The sequence below is a fragment of the Podarcis tiliguerta genome (assembly GCF_965153285.1).
Source record: "Podarcis tiliguerta genome assembly, chromosome: 11".
NCBI classification, from domain to species: Eukaryota; Metazoa; Chordata; class Lepidosauria; order Squamata; family Lacertidae; genus Podarcis; species Podarcis tiliguerta.
In genome coordinates this window covers 11993686-12008586 of record NC_139544.1, presented here as the reverse complement: position 1 = coordinate 12008586, position 14901 = coordinate 11993686, and the positions used below count along the sequence as shown (strand labels likewise).

Here is a 14901-nt window from a genome sequence, read left to right as displayed (position 1 = left end):
GCAGAAGATATAGAAGCATGATTAGTCGCACCAACAGGGTAAAGAACAGCTTCTATCCGTGGGCTCTTAGGCTGCTGAATGAAAAGATAACAACAGGGCAACTGACTTTCGGGTTTGGTGGGTGTGCGTCAGTAAATGAGGGGAATGAAGACTAAGAGAGCTGAGTGGGGAGTGCTCATGTAATCTCACTGTATACAAGTTGTACAAGTGACAATAAAGTATTTCAATTTCAATTCAGCAGAAGCCCACTTTACAGATATAAGACCAGAGGCTTGGAGTGGACTCTAAAGACAACATTCAGACTCCCACTGCCCCCTGTAATCCTCTAACAATGATTTCTTGCACGTCTTTAAGATGCCTCCAGATTCTTTGCTGTGTTTTGTTGTTGCTGCTGCAACAGGCTAACACAGCCAACTTTCTGCGTGCAGAACCAATTTCCTTTTGAGGGTTGAACGCTGGATGCATATAGTCTTTTAGTAAAAGGTAAAGGGACCCCTGACCGTTAGGTCCAGTCGTGACTAACTCTGGGGTTGCGGTGCTCATCTCGCTTTATTGGCCGAGGGAGCCAGCGTACAGCTTCCAGGTCATGTAGCCAGCATGACTAAGCCGCTTCTGACGAACCAGAGCAGTGCACGGAAACTCCATTTACATTCCCGCCGGAGCAGTACCTATTTATCTACTTGCACTTTGACGTGCTTTCGAACTGCTAGGTTGACAGGAGCAGGGACTGAGCAACAGGAGCTCACCCCGTCGCGGGGATTCGAACCACTGACCTTCCGATCGGCAAGTCCTAGGCTCTGTGGTTTAACCCACAGTGCCACCCGTGTCCCAGTCTCTTAGTATCACCTGCTTATCTATGAATGACATGACAGGGGTGTGAGGAGAGCTCCACCTGCAATTCCTCAACACCTGGGAGCCCAGCCTGCAATTTCCATCAGAGCTCAGCAACATTTAATCTCTTTCTGTCAAAATTCAGAAACTCCCCTGTCAGCGTTTTCCCTAGCCACATCTTCTGGAAGGTGTATGTAACAGTTGAACGGTATAGCCACTGCAGTGCAGCCAACACTTTCATAAGATGCAAGAGACATTTGGCTGGCTGGCTCACAGCCTCCCCTCTAGCAATGAATGCAACTCACACTGTTAACGCTAGAGGTCAGTCGAAGATTAGTTTTGGAACTATTTCCAACAGAGAAGAATTCGCCTGAGGTTGCCGAGGTGTTTGTAGCAAGCCAAACACTTCATGCGAACAATAAAAGATATTTCATTTCAAAAGTGTGCTTCTGTCTGTGCCTCGCAGGTCAAAAAGGTGGTAAGTCTTTTGCCAATTTAGTGTTGAGAAAGATGCAGCTACCTTCTAAAATCTCTGACGTTCTCAAAACACACCTCTGCGCTGATGCTGGAAATTCCACTTTGCTATCCCCATTGCTTGTTTACTCATTTATTTATAAGTGATTTGGACTAATTTCAAAAGTCCTCTGTAAGTGATTAGAGCAAACCTCTGGCAAGAAAGATCTTCCTCTTCTGTGGGTAGGGAGAAAACTACGGTAAATAGGGGATGAGAGAAAGAGAATGCATGAACCCCCCCCCCAACAAATTCCCCAATAGAGTATCATTTGCCTAATAATAATAATAATAATAATAATAGATGGTCAATTAATTTTAATCAGATTAGGCTCCTTGAAGTTAAGGAACATGGCGAAGTTTGGTCCACTAATTTCAGTGGGTCTCTTCTGATTAAAACTTAGTGGCGCACTACCCAATGATTTATAAAAATGCACACTGTTTTGTTTACATAGCGTTTTATATCAGCTGACCCACTGTAATGTAGTGGAGAGAGTATTGGGCTTAAACCAAGGAAATTCCTGCCAGGCCTTGTGGCTCACTGGGTTTGTATGTGTATTGGACTGAGGATAACGGATAAAATTCATTTGGCTAGTTTGGTCCTTAGCTTAAAGGCCAACATGATTATCAATAATAGTTAATTGTATTTCTATCCCACCCTTCCTCCCGAAGGAGCTCAGGGCAGCAAACAACAAAGGAACAAGATCAGTACAATACAATAAAAAGGGAAATCATTTTTTACAAACCCACATTATTTAGAATTGCCATTTCTGTGGAACTTTTTTTTAAAAAACATCTTTATTGAAAGTTCAAAAAGTGCATAACTATATGTGCACCAGACATGGTAAGATGCAAACAAAAGAGAAACAGCTCCCGTTTATAGAAGGGAAAAAGAAAAAGGAGAGGTGGGAACCCAAAACTGTATATTTTTCAAAGTTGTTATTGTACTTCACCAGATCTTAACCTATTACAGTATTTGTAAGAATGGATTCCAAATATCATTGAATTTATCCATGGCAAGTCTGCGTTTATATGCAAGTTGTTCGGATGCTGCGAGTTTATATAAATCTTCAATCCAATTGAAGAAGGGAGCCACATTTTTATTTTTCCAATTCATCAGGATCAGTCCTTCTGCTGTGGTCTGGGCACAGATAGTCCACTCATATTGTCCTTTTGTAAAGTTCCATGTGCTGGGTATATAGTTCAAGAGGATATTTTGCTCTGTCATGTAAGGTTGTTCTGTACAGTTCTGTTGATGGTTTCAGTTACCTTCTGCCAAAAATCTTTCAATATAGGACAATGAGAAAACATATGTTTTGGAGAAGCATTATCCCTATTGCATCTCCACGTTAGATACCCTAGACCAGGGGTCAGCAAACTTTTTCAGCAGGGGGCCGGTCCACTGTCCCTCAGACCTTGGGGGCGGACGGCGGACTATATTTTGGAAGAAAAAAATGAACGAATTCCTATGCCCCACAAATAACCCAGAGATGCATTTTAAATAAAAGGACACATTCTACTCATGTAAAAACACACCGATTCCCGGACCGTCCGCAGGCCGGATTTAGAAGGTGATTGGGCCGTATCCGGCCCCGGGGCCTTAGTTTGCCTAAAGGTACCCTGCCCGTACGGGACAGTCGTGACCGACTCTTGGGTTGTGCGCTCATCTCGCTCAAGAGGCCGGGAGCCCGCGCCGTCCGAAGACACTTCTGGGTCACGTGGCCAGCGTGACGAAGCTGCACTGGTGAGCCAGCACCTGTGCTGCACACGGAAACACTGTTTACCTTCCCGCTATAAAGCGGTACCTATTTATCTACTTGCACTTAGGGGTGCTTTCAAACTGCTAGGTGGGCATGCCCTAGACAGCCCTTTAAAAAAAACCATAATGGGGTCCAGTATATTCTAAATATTATTTTTTTGTTGTATGAGCCTCAATTTAAGATCCAGAGACACCCTTGTTATAGCAGTTGAAACAGTTTCCCACTGTGTGGTCGAAATGAAGATCTCTAATTCTTTATTCCATTCCTCCCTCAGTACCTGTATATCAAATTGGTTTTCTAATAACAGAGATTTATATATGTTGATGGCCGGGTTTTTTTGTTGCGCCATTTCTGTGGAACATATACAAACTTTCTCCTTGCACCCTCTATTTTCCAGGTTCGTACAAAGGACCGCATATTTGACAGCATCAGCCACCTCATCAACCACCACCTGGAGAACAATTTGCCGATTGTTTCTTCCGGGAGTGAACTTTGTCTCCATCAGCCGGCAGAGAAAAAACAGTGACTCCCCAGCCCCCCACCTCATGGCAAAATATGTAGCTGTGTCGCTCACAAGCCACAGTCAGAAAGGAACTGCAAACCTTTGTCCGTAGAAAAAGAGTATCACCAGTTTACGTTTTCTGTAGGTTAAAGAAGTGCCATTCTGTGTGGTGCCAAGACGAAGAACATTCTTGCAGCTTTTCCGAGTCGGTAAAGAATGGCAAAACTAGCAGGTGGATGGGTTTTCTTCAAAACATGTAATCAAAGTGTTCCTGATTCCTTAATATGAATATTGACCGTGTACATACACACACATTCTATAGAAATACGGTAGATATTTATATTTTTGAAGTCAGTCTGCTGAAGATAATGGGCCAAAAAAGAAAAAGCATTTTTAACTGAAGATACATGAAATGAGTGATTGTCTAGATTAAACAATACTTACATCCGGTCTTGTTTCCCTGAGAAAATTGATACAGGAAATCTCAAGGGTAGTTTTATGATAAAATAAGCACAATAACAGAGAGAAAACAGACAGGATCCAATGATTAAATAGTGAGTGATGTAACATGAATCAATGAGCTAATATTTCAACAGGAAAAGTTAGCTTGAAGCAACTTTTCAAAGCATAATTCATTGTCTCTTAAGTACAAAAGCATTTTTTTCTCTCTTTCTGATGTCCCACTTAAATTCTTATATAAATGCTACTCCAAATTGTTTGTAACTTGTTTTGGCTTTGACTTGGTGTGATCTCTCTGTGTATGAGGTATATGCATTGATTTTTCTAATAATATACCTTAAGATACAACTTTGATTTATTAAATACAGTGTTCGGTATTAAGACTCTTCTACATGTAACTTGCTCTTGTAGCAGAGAATATAAGGCTAAGAGGATGCCAGGAACATTTACATGTGTGTGATTTTTAAACATACTTGCCACAGTCCCACAGTCGTCACTGGTAACCGATGAGAGGTGTGTTATTGTTTAGTCGTTTAGTCGTGTCCGACTCTTCGTGACCCCATGGACCAGAGCACGCCAGGCACTCCTGTCTTCCACTGCCTCCCACAGTTTGGTCAAACTCATGCTGGTAGCTTCAAGAACACTGTCCAACCATCTCGTCCTCTGTCATCCCCTTCTCCTTGTGCCCTCCATCTTTCCCAACATCAGGGTCTTTTCCCGGCAGTCTTCTCTTCTCATGAGGTGGCCAAAGTATTGGAGCCTCAGCTTCAGGATCTGTCCTTCCAGTGAGCACTCAGGGCTGATTTCCTTCAGAATGGATAGGTTTGATCTTCTTGCAGTCCATGGGATTCTCAAGAGTCTCCTCCAGCACCATGATTCTAAACAGCCCCCAAATGTGTCCCCATCTGAATCAAACATTGAACAGGCACCTCTGATGAGCAGAAGCGCAACTGCCTGCTGATTTGCTGTACATTCCATACAAAAAATTAATAAGTGCTGTATCATTTAATTCATAAATGCTGAGATTCATTTGCACAAGTTTTTTTTGGGGGGGGCAGCAGCCTCCAGATATGATGGCTTAAACAAATAAACACAATAGAAGACATGCTCATGGAAAATAGGATCTATCGGTCGCTATGTTATGTTAACTCGATGAAATATCAATGTACCGAGGCAGCATTTACACCAGAACGGCAGGTGTTGGGATAAACAATAGTGAATGAACATCCCTGTTCTGTCCTGCTTGTAGTCTTGTAAGCATTTGTTGCAACAGAAAGGTGGCAACTATGGAGTTGCGGCGCTCATCTCGCTTTCAGGCTGAGGGAGCCATTGTTTGCCCACAGACAGCTTTCCGGGTCATGTGCTTAAACCGCTTCTGGCTCACGGAGGACTGTGACAGAAGCCAGAGTGCACGGAATCACCATTTACCTTCCCACAGCAGCAGTACCTATTTATCTACTTGCACTGGTGTGCTTTCAAACTGCTAGGTTGGCAGGAGCTAGGATTCGAACCTCCAACCTTCCAATTGGGAAGCCCAAGAGGCTTGGTGGTTTAGACCACAGCTCCACCCATGTCCTGAATAAACAGACAGCTTTCTGGGTCATGTGACCAGCATGACTAAACCGCTTCTGGCGCAATGGGACACCATGACAGAAGCCAGAGTGCACAGAAACGCCATTCACCTTCCTACCACAGCGGTACCTATTTATCTACTTGCCCTGGTGTGCTTTCGAACTGCTAGGTTGGCAGGAGCTGGGACAGAGCAACGGGAGCTCACTCTGTCACGGTGTTTCGAACCGCTGACCTTTCGATCAGCAAATCCAAGAGGCTCAGTGGTTTAGGCTACAGCTCCACCCATGTCCTGAATAAACAAGCACACAATCCCTGATAGGCCACCCACCATTGTGAGGCTCAAAGCAATGAAGATGATGCTTCCCCAGCTGTTGCCATTGGCTGTGGGTTTCTTGTGATGTCACAAAGGCACTTGGCAACTGAGTGGATATAAAGTCAGGCCAAGGGGAAAGCCCTTTTCTATTTCCAGCAGGACACACCTGGCAAAGGATGTGACATTCAGCACTGCCCAGGTTTCTTCCACTTGGAGGAGGCAAACTGGTGAATGGAAGGAGGCAATCCTCTGGCAGTGGGATGCTAGGAAGCGATAATAAGGAAGTTTGCTTGCTTGAAGGCTGCTGGTATCTGTGATTAGAAGCTGGCAGACGTCTCATGATGGACCTAACAGTAGCTTCTGGCACAATGGGACACCGTGACGTAAACCAGAGCACACGGAAACACCATTTACCTTCCTGCCGCCGCGGTACCTGTTTATTTACTTGCCCTGGTGTGCTTTTGAACTGCTAGGTTGGCAGGAACTGGGTCAGAGCAATGGGAGCTCACTCTGTCACAGGGATTCGAACCACCAACCTTCCGATCGGCAAGCCCAAGAGGCTCAGTGGTTTAGACCACAGCGCCACCCGCGTCCACTGTGTGCAAAGTGAGCACACCACATTCCCTACCGTGGTCACTGTGATGGTGACTGTCAGTCAGTGCAAGGTACTATCTTCTCCGATCCTTTTTCAGTGGTTGCATACAGGAAAGGGCTGTAGTTAAGTAACAGAGCATTGGACCAGGTGACCCCACACGGTCCCTTCCAACTCTGCAATTCTGTGAACTATGCTCTGTTTTGCATGCATTCCAGGTTCAGTCTCTGGCATTTCCAGAATGGGCTGGGTACAGTCCCCAGTCTGGAACTCTGGAGAGACACTGGCAGTCAGTGTAGACAATACTGAGGAAGATGGGCTAATGGTCTGACTTAGCCAGAGGCAGCGTCCCATGTTCCTTTGTGCGCCTTTGCTACGCTAGCAATCTGGCTCCAGTTCAGTGGCGTAGCGTGGGGGGTGCAGGGGGGGGCGGCCGCACTGGGCGCAACATCTGGGGGGCGCGCACTCGCACTCGCAGCTCTCTGCCCCCTGATAAAATCCATGGGTTAGGGGTGCAAATTACTTGCCTTGCCCCGGGTGCTGACAACCCACGCTACGCCACTGCTCCAGTTTCCCTTTCTCATCTCCATGGAATTATATTCTCTGCCTTGCTCTCATCTGCATGCTGTGTTGTTAAGTCATGAGAATTTGTAAGTGCTTATTGCATCGTACAGTAATTTCTAACAAGCAAAATTCCATATATTCATAAGGGAATTTAAAGAGAGGAAAACGTTTCGTGGGTGTAATTATGTGTAAGTGGTGTTTTCCATACATAGGGAGGTTTCAATTCTCACATTTTGCTTTAACGCAAGTGGCAAAACTCACACATTTGGGTGGGAGCAGATTCCATTCCAAGAATGTACACATAAACAGACAGCTCAGTTTCATTGCTATTGTCCAATCGAGATCAATGGCACTGAAGTGGGGATCAAAATAGCCATTGGCACTGAATATGTAAATAGTTGCTGTCAGTCACACAATATTTTGCTGGAATCATATATTCTCGTAAAAAGGAAAGTAAAATGCAAATGAGGTTTGGCACAACAGATCCAAGATGCGTAATATATGCGTTAAACTATAGTTGTTTCCCCTAAATGGTGATAAAATAGGGATCAAATGGTACCCAAAAGTCTTCCAAACAATGCTGAACTTTTGCTTTCCTTTCCATTGCTTTCTTAGCAGGATTTTCAAAAGGAAGGACTGGGTGAGGTATATTGTTCACTAAATTTTATATTGGGCTAATAGCTCTCCTGCTCAAGAAGGTTTTGTGCCACTAAGAAGTGGGATCAATCATAAAGGTACACCTTGATTTAAATGGTCTAAGGTATACTGGAATTTCTTCTACACTTTTCTGGCACCTAAGCTCTTGGATTGCACATTCAGCAAACATTTCATGGGCAGCAAAAAAAATGGGTGTGAAATAGTTCAACCTTTGCCAATGTGTTGTCCTCTAGTTACAGTGTGTTGGACTACATATCCTATCAGCCCCCGGCAGCAGACCCCTTTTGGCTGGGGCTGATAGGAGTTGTAGTCCAAAACAGCTGGAGAGCATCAGTTTGGTGGTGTGTGATATGATCTGTTCCTGCTTTGATTCACATGCTGGTCCTTCTGTGGTGCAGATGGGCAGAGGAGCCCAAGCAGTATCACAGCTCAGCATGCACAGTATCCAAAAATATTTTGCATAGAACTTTTCTAAGGTTCTAGAGCAATCTTCCCCTCCATATGCTGCAAGAATAGATGAGAATTGTGAGAAAGCCTCTGCGTCAACTGGCTATACATTGGTACCTCGAGTTACAAACGTCTCAGGTTACAAATGGTTCAGGTTACAAACTCCGCTAATTTGGAAGAGTTACCTCGAGTTGAGAACTTTGCCCCAGGATGAGAACGGAAATCGTGTGCGGGCAGCGCAGCAGGAGCAAGAGGCCCCATTAGCAAAAGCACGCCTCTAGTTAAGAACAGTTTCAGGTTAAGAACGGACCTCCGGAACGAATTAAGTTCGTAACTAGAGGTACCACTGTATAAGCTTGAGACAGGAGGTGGGAGGGAATGCCTTCCAAACTTTAAATACAATGATCAGAGACTCCAAGGAAAATTTATTGGGTTGCATATTTTCTCAGAGGCATTTCTCTCCTATGTAGGGGCTAAAGTTAGGGATTGCCAGACTTTGGGGGGCAGTGAGCACATCTGGAATTTTGAGAAAGGGCCCTTGAGCAGTAGATTCAAGATGGCTTCAGTGAGGCGAGGCATAACACAAAATGGCTGCCGCACCAGAAAGAGAGACAGGATCACAAAATGGTGCAAGCATGCCTCCATCGATGGTGGAAAAGGCAACTACATCAGCCAGTGCCATACTTTGCCACAGAAACTCTTTGCACCTCTTTTTTTCAGAAAGAAGGGGAGGCAGATGTCCAGTCCTGAAAACCTTGAACTGAGTTGGTAGCAAAATAGCAGCTTTAAGAATTTGTTGTTGTTTAGTTGTTTAGTCATGTCCGACTCTTCATGACCCCATGGACCAGAGCACGCCAGGCACTCCTGTCTTCCACTGCCTCCCGCAGTTTGGTCAAACTCATGTTAAGTGTTCAAGAACACTTAAATTTAAAGTGGCATGCCACACAATAAGAGGCTCTTAAATTTTAAATCACTCTTAAATCACTCTTAAATTTAAAGCGGCATGCCACACAATAAGAGAGTAGAGAACAACAAAATTTTGGTTGCTTATTTCATCAAGACATACCTCTGTATTATTTTGCATTTTCCTGCTGTACCTGATATACGCCTTTAATCACTAAGTTAAAATTCACTGGTTTGTGATTCTGTTATTCCGCATGCTTCAACGAGGAACCTCTTCTTTTACTTTATTATTATGCCATACAATACAACACAATACATTTAATATATAAAAAACTTTAGGAAACTCTTCAGAGCACCTGGGGATATATCTGTGACTTGATTTGTATTTACAGGTTAAGCATCCTTGTCCGTAGCCTTGCTGTTTAACCAGGATCATCTCAAGACAATGTCTCTTCACTGCTTTCAGCAGTTTTTATTATTTGATATGTTACTTTATACTGTTTGGCATTCACAGTTTCAGCATATTCTTTTTGTATTTTGCACAGAGATCGAAAAGTTAATATACATGTTTACAAGACTTTACACTTGAAATAACAAATATTCATACCAACTAGGAGTGTTTCTGCTATGGGCATTACATTATCAGAGAGACAAAAGGATTTGGTGGCATTCTGTGCAAGTCATTCCCATCTATTATTTCCGCTTAAATGTGCTTAGGATTTTTGCCCTTAGACACAGGTTTTCAATGAAGCTGCTGTAGGAAAACAGGAATAGCCAATGTGGTGCCTTTCACAAGCTCGTCTTTTGTTTCCCAATCTAATAACAAATTATGCATTTTACATCAAAGTTTTTCTTTGTTTTGTATAAGTTCTTTTTCAAATTGTGAACTTTGGTCTGAAAAACCATTTTCCCTATCTATTTCAAACATTTCATGTAACTGATGATATTGTAGCCAGTCTGTAACATGGCTTCTTACACTTTCCATTGATTTCAGTTTAAGTTCCCCCTCTGTGAAATGCAGCAATTCCCTGTAAAAACCGACCATTGTCTATCCATATTAACTTTCTTGATTGTAATAGCCTCAGTAGGAGATAGCCATAAAGGTGTTTTCCTTTCCAGCAGATTTTTTATATTTTCCCCAAACTCTATACAAATTCTTCCTTAGAATATGGTTCATAAAACTTTTATGGATTTCTGCCTTCCCATACCAAAGACATGCATGTCAGCTGAATTTTAAATCATGGCCTTCTAAGTCCAGGATGTCTGCATTATCCAGTGTAATCCATTCTTTTAACCAGTGCAAGCAGGCTGCCTCATAATACATTTGCAAATCTGGCAGGGCAAAGCCTTCTCTTTCTTTTATGTCTATCATAATTTTATGTTTAATTCTTGGCTTTGCCAATGTGGTACCTTTCACGTGCTTTGTACTACAGCTATGATCTCTGGTCATGCTGGCTGGGACTGATGTGAGCTGTATCCCAAAATTTTAGGAGGGTATCCCCATTGGCTACCCCTGGTCGAAATAGCATGCCCTCCCCCTTTTAAATGCCTCTTGTAAACAGAATTTTCACAGCTTGTCATTCTTAAATTTAAAAAAATCCCCTCAAATAATGATAGTAGAATGTTTTACAAATCATGCCTCTATGCATATTTTAAAATCTAGAATAAAATCCCATTCAGTAGGCATATATAAAGTGACTGTCCCCTATCAGCAATTCCCAGCCCCTGGCTGAACTGCTGTGATGTCAAAAGAGATTTATGAATTTTTCAGATGCTGAGGGGGATGGTTCCGTTGAAAATTAGTCCTGTGAAGGAAGAAGAAGCTGGCTGGAAATCTCAGAGTACCTGGGACCATGTATGACGTTCTCATGGACCACTTTTGACTGTTTCTTCCACTTATGCTAACTTTATTTCCTGTGGTACATGTATCCCCCAATTTCACCCATTAGTCCACCTTAAATGCATGGTGAATCCCATTTATTCTCTGCTTGCTTTCTTCCAACATAAGCCATCAGGGGAAAAATATATTGGTGGGCAGGGAGTCCAGATGACAGAATATTAATTCTAGAGTTAGATGAAGAAAAAACATCCACCAGCCATGCAATTGACTCAAGTTTGAGCTAGGGATAGTTGTCAAGGAACATTAAACTGCAATTTGCGATTTTTGTAAAGCTCTGTTGGGATAGTTTTCTGGAAATGTGTAGTTTTGTATGAAATAACATTGAGAAGACCATGCCACTTCCATTAGATCTTTCTAATCTTCTGTGTTTGGGCTTTCCATAACACAGGCTGGGCCTTCAATTTTTAAAAAAAATATCTTTCAAAGAGCAAAAAAACATATATGCATTGATTAAATATACATCTATATACATGCTATGCATAAAATGCCAAGACTCATATTTCAGTTGGGCACTAAACTACATTAAATAAAGAAGAAATTCAAGGAGAATGAGCCAATATTACGTTTTTCTTAAAGTCCTAGAACAAAACCAAAATGCCTTCTGGTCCCAGCCTTCACATTTAGCTATTCTCGCAGGATGTTTGCATTGATAATTGCAAGACAGAATACTGGGTTCGTGTAGCATCCAACTTCTCTCCTCCAAAATTTTGTTGGTGAAGTTTAAAGAAACAAAAAACAAAACAAAACACCACTATTGGAACATACCTGCCCACAGTACTTGTAAGATCTGGCATATTACACAGGAAATCATGGTGACAACATCAGATAATGTAAACTTTTGCCAAATAACTGGCATAAATAAAGAGATAATTAGGCTTGCAGCTCAACCCTAAATATTTGTTCTGGGGTATCCATCTGTATGTTCATGTCAGTGTGAGTTCCTTGCCTTCATAATATGGTAGTTTATGCCTTGTGGCACAGCGATCGGTCCTAAGCATTTAATTCTTGGGATGCCACGTCAAATAATACTTGTAGTGTGAATCCATTAACATAACAACAGAAGCAAAAGTTGGAAAATAATGCAGCACTGCGGAGGTAAACAATCTCTCTCGTAACTTGAAATGTCAGCATATAGGGGATACACATTCCTGCAGAGGGTGTGCACTGCTTGGTGAATGGAAATGTTTCCTGTGAATCGACTGATACACACACACATTTCTATATACACATAATAGGCTAGCATTGGCTGCCATTTTCCCATGTGATTTCCCCCCGTTCCCCAGCACTACTGCCTGAGCAACAGTGATATCAAAGAAAATCTATAAATACTGTTAACTCCTGGGGAGGAGGTCAGTTGTATAATGTTGCCAAACCGTCCCACTTGGGTGGAGAAAGCGAAAGATGGGTTTGGGTGGGAACGAAGTCTCCCACAGATCACAGGCATTGTGTTCTGCATAGAGGTCAAGAAGGTAGGCTGCTTGAAGGAAGGGACAAAGGAAGTGAGGCAGCAGCCGGGCCCAAAAGGCACGTAACAGATGGCAATAAAAAACTTACACAACACCTCCAGCTTTCTTAGACTTGCATATTATTGGGAGGTGCAGACTGGGTTTCATTTATTGGTTTTAAATAACCCACCATGGTTTCTGCATTGATTCCCCAATGCGTATAAATTTTGTATCATGTCAAATATGCCATTTTTCTTGATACTGACAGAATTTCGGGAGGCAGTGAAGTGCCTTCCTGAGTCCATCCCTCACACAACTAAAACCGAGTTCAAAACTGCCTGGGCTAAAAAAAGGCACTTGATATTATGCCGTTGATGAGTGTTTCCCCCTGTGATTTAAGTGCATGAAACCCCACCAAAAGGCTTCCTTCCATTCGGCTCTTTAAAAAAGCCAGTTAAAGAATCCTTAGCCTGCAGAGTTGACAGACTTCATTTGCAGCAATTCCCATTGTGAAATGACGATTCGTTCTTTCCCGCTAAACCTGGCAAGCTGTTAGTCTGTGGGTGCTCGTCCTTCGGTTTCTGTGCATTGCTGCTGCTGGACTTGCTGCGACTCTGATCTGGGGTGGGCTGGATCGGCAGCGACGTGGTGGCGCTGGTCTTCACCAAGCAGCCACAGACGAGGCGGAAGAAAGCCCGGCGCATTTCTTTGCTTGCCAGGGTGTAGATGACGGGGTTCATGGCTGAATTGAGGACCGCCAAGGCAATGAACCCGTGCACCTCGTACAAAATGGGGCATTCTTTCACTTTGCAGGCCACATCGACCAGCAACAAGATAAACAGCGGCGACCAGCAAGCGATGAAGACCCCGACCACAATCACAACTGTCCGAAGCAACGCCATGGACCTCTCCGAGTTGTTGTGGTTGGTGACGTTGCGGCTGCTGGACTTTACCAAGATGTAGATCCGGGCGTAGAGGAGGACAATGGCCACCAAGATTGCTATAAAGATGGTGATGCAGAAGGCCACGTACCTTTTGGAATAGAGCGGCAAAATGGTGGAACAGTCAGCTAAGTCCGCAACACAATTCCAGCCAAGGATTGGCAAGGCGCCCAGGGAAACAGAGATAAGCCAGCACGTTCCGATGAGCAAAAAGACCCTGTACTTCTTATTGGCATCGTATGGCCTCATTTTGATCATTGTCAAGTGCCTCTCGATGGCGATTGCTAATAAGCTGAATGTGGAAGCTCCCAGAGCGACAAACATGCTGCCTTCTCGAATAAACCAAATCTGGGCAGACAAGGACAGGGTCTTGTTTCCTGACATCAAGATGTTTACTTTGTAAACTATCCCAGCCAGCAGATCACAGAGGGCCAGGTTGCCAATGAAAAAATACATGCGGTTGTGAAACTTGTTGTTTTTCCAGATGGCGATCAGCACCATCAGGTTCTCCAGGATGATGAAGCTGCAGACGATTAGAAGGATAATGGTCGTCAGGCTTTTTTCTTTTCCTCGGATGAGCTTCCCCGTGAAGTTGTAATGGCGGCGGATCAGAGGGTCCATCCCTTCAAATTCTTGGACAGACGGTTGCGTGCTCACCATATCCATGGCTCAGCTTCGGACTGATCCGCTTTTCAAATCAGGGAAGTTTTGATCCAATTAATTCCCACAAGGGGGAGCCCGCATCACACCTCTTAGAAGACGTCTTCGAAAAGGTTACCTTCCGTACTGGTTGCATGTCAGCAGCCTGCCGTGCTTCCACCAAAACCTTTAAAACAGCAACAAATGACAACATATTAAATCACCTGACTTCATATTAAAAACAGCAAGCTCATACTTTCTGACAAAATGCAATAGAGAACAGATATGTGGGCTCTTGCAGATGTTTAGCTAATGAGATCGGCAGAGCAGATCTAGAAGCTCCCAGATGCTTGGGACTACCATCTTCTGCCAAGTTTTTCTCTATCTCCCCTCTCCAAATTTAATAACAAGTAAGACCACTGAGTTGATCCCCCATATTTTCAAACCATTGTCACCTGCAAATTATGTGCAACAGGAAAGGAGTGACACACACAGTATGATGATCTGGACAAATGTCTCTATGGAAGAGAATGGGCTCCTATTCTGGTGGCAGCCTCACAGCTTTTGTCCCTAGCTTCATCACAAGCAACAACAAAGTCTTACATTAAATACACCAATAACTTCACTTTCCAAATCTCTTCAAAATCACATTTAAACAAAATGAGGGAGGATGCCTATTTATTTATATTATTTGTACGCCGCCTCTGTTTTCAAAAAATTGCCAAGGCTGCGGGTTAGCAAACGATAAAATGTCAACAGTCCAAAAGAAAATGGTGCAAGAAAAGTCATGGGTTGTATCCAATGAAGTCATCTCATTAGTGCAAGGACTTCTGCCTGTACAGTGGGACTTCCTCTCCTCTCCTCCT

At 43.3% G+C, this 14901-nt stretch overlaps 2 protein-coding genes across 6 annotated transcripts in view; one reads left to right on the top strand and one right to left on the bottom strand.

Moving 5' to 3' along the window:
* The window catches only part of SHC3 (SHC adaptor protein 3), a 50817-nt gene extending 46986 nt beyond the window's left edge, over positions 1–3831 (top strand). For both annotated transcript variants that reach the window (XM_083404019.1, XM_083404020.1), the window contains exon 13: positions 3499–3831. In XM_083404019.1, the coding sequence (XP_083260145.1) occupies positions 3499–3627 (129 nt within the window). In that variant the 3' untranslated portion in view covers positions 3628–3831. The remainder of the gene's footprint in view (positions 1–3498) is intronic.
* Positions 3832–9379: 5548 nt separating this feature from the next.
* S1PR3 (sphingosine-1-phosphate receptor 3) overlaps positions 9380–14901 on the bottom strand; it is a 79589-nt gene continuing 74067 nt past the window's right edge. For all 4 annotated transcript variants that reach the window (XM_083404255.1, XM_083404254.1, XM_083404256.1 and 1 more), the window contains exon 2: positions 9380–14222. In XM_083404255.1, coding sequence (XP_083260381.1) covers positions 12944–14062 — 1119 coding nt within the window. In that variant the 5' untranslated portion in view covers positions 14063–14222 and the 3' untranslated portion in view covers positions 9380–12943. The remainder of the gene's footprint in view (positions 14223–14901) is intronic.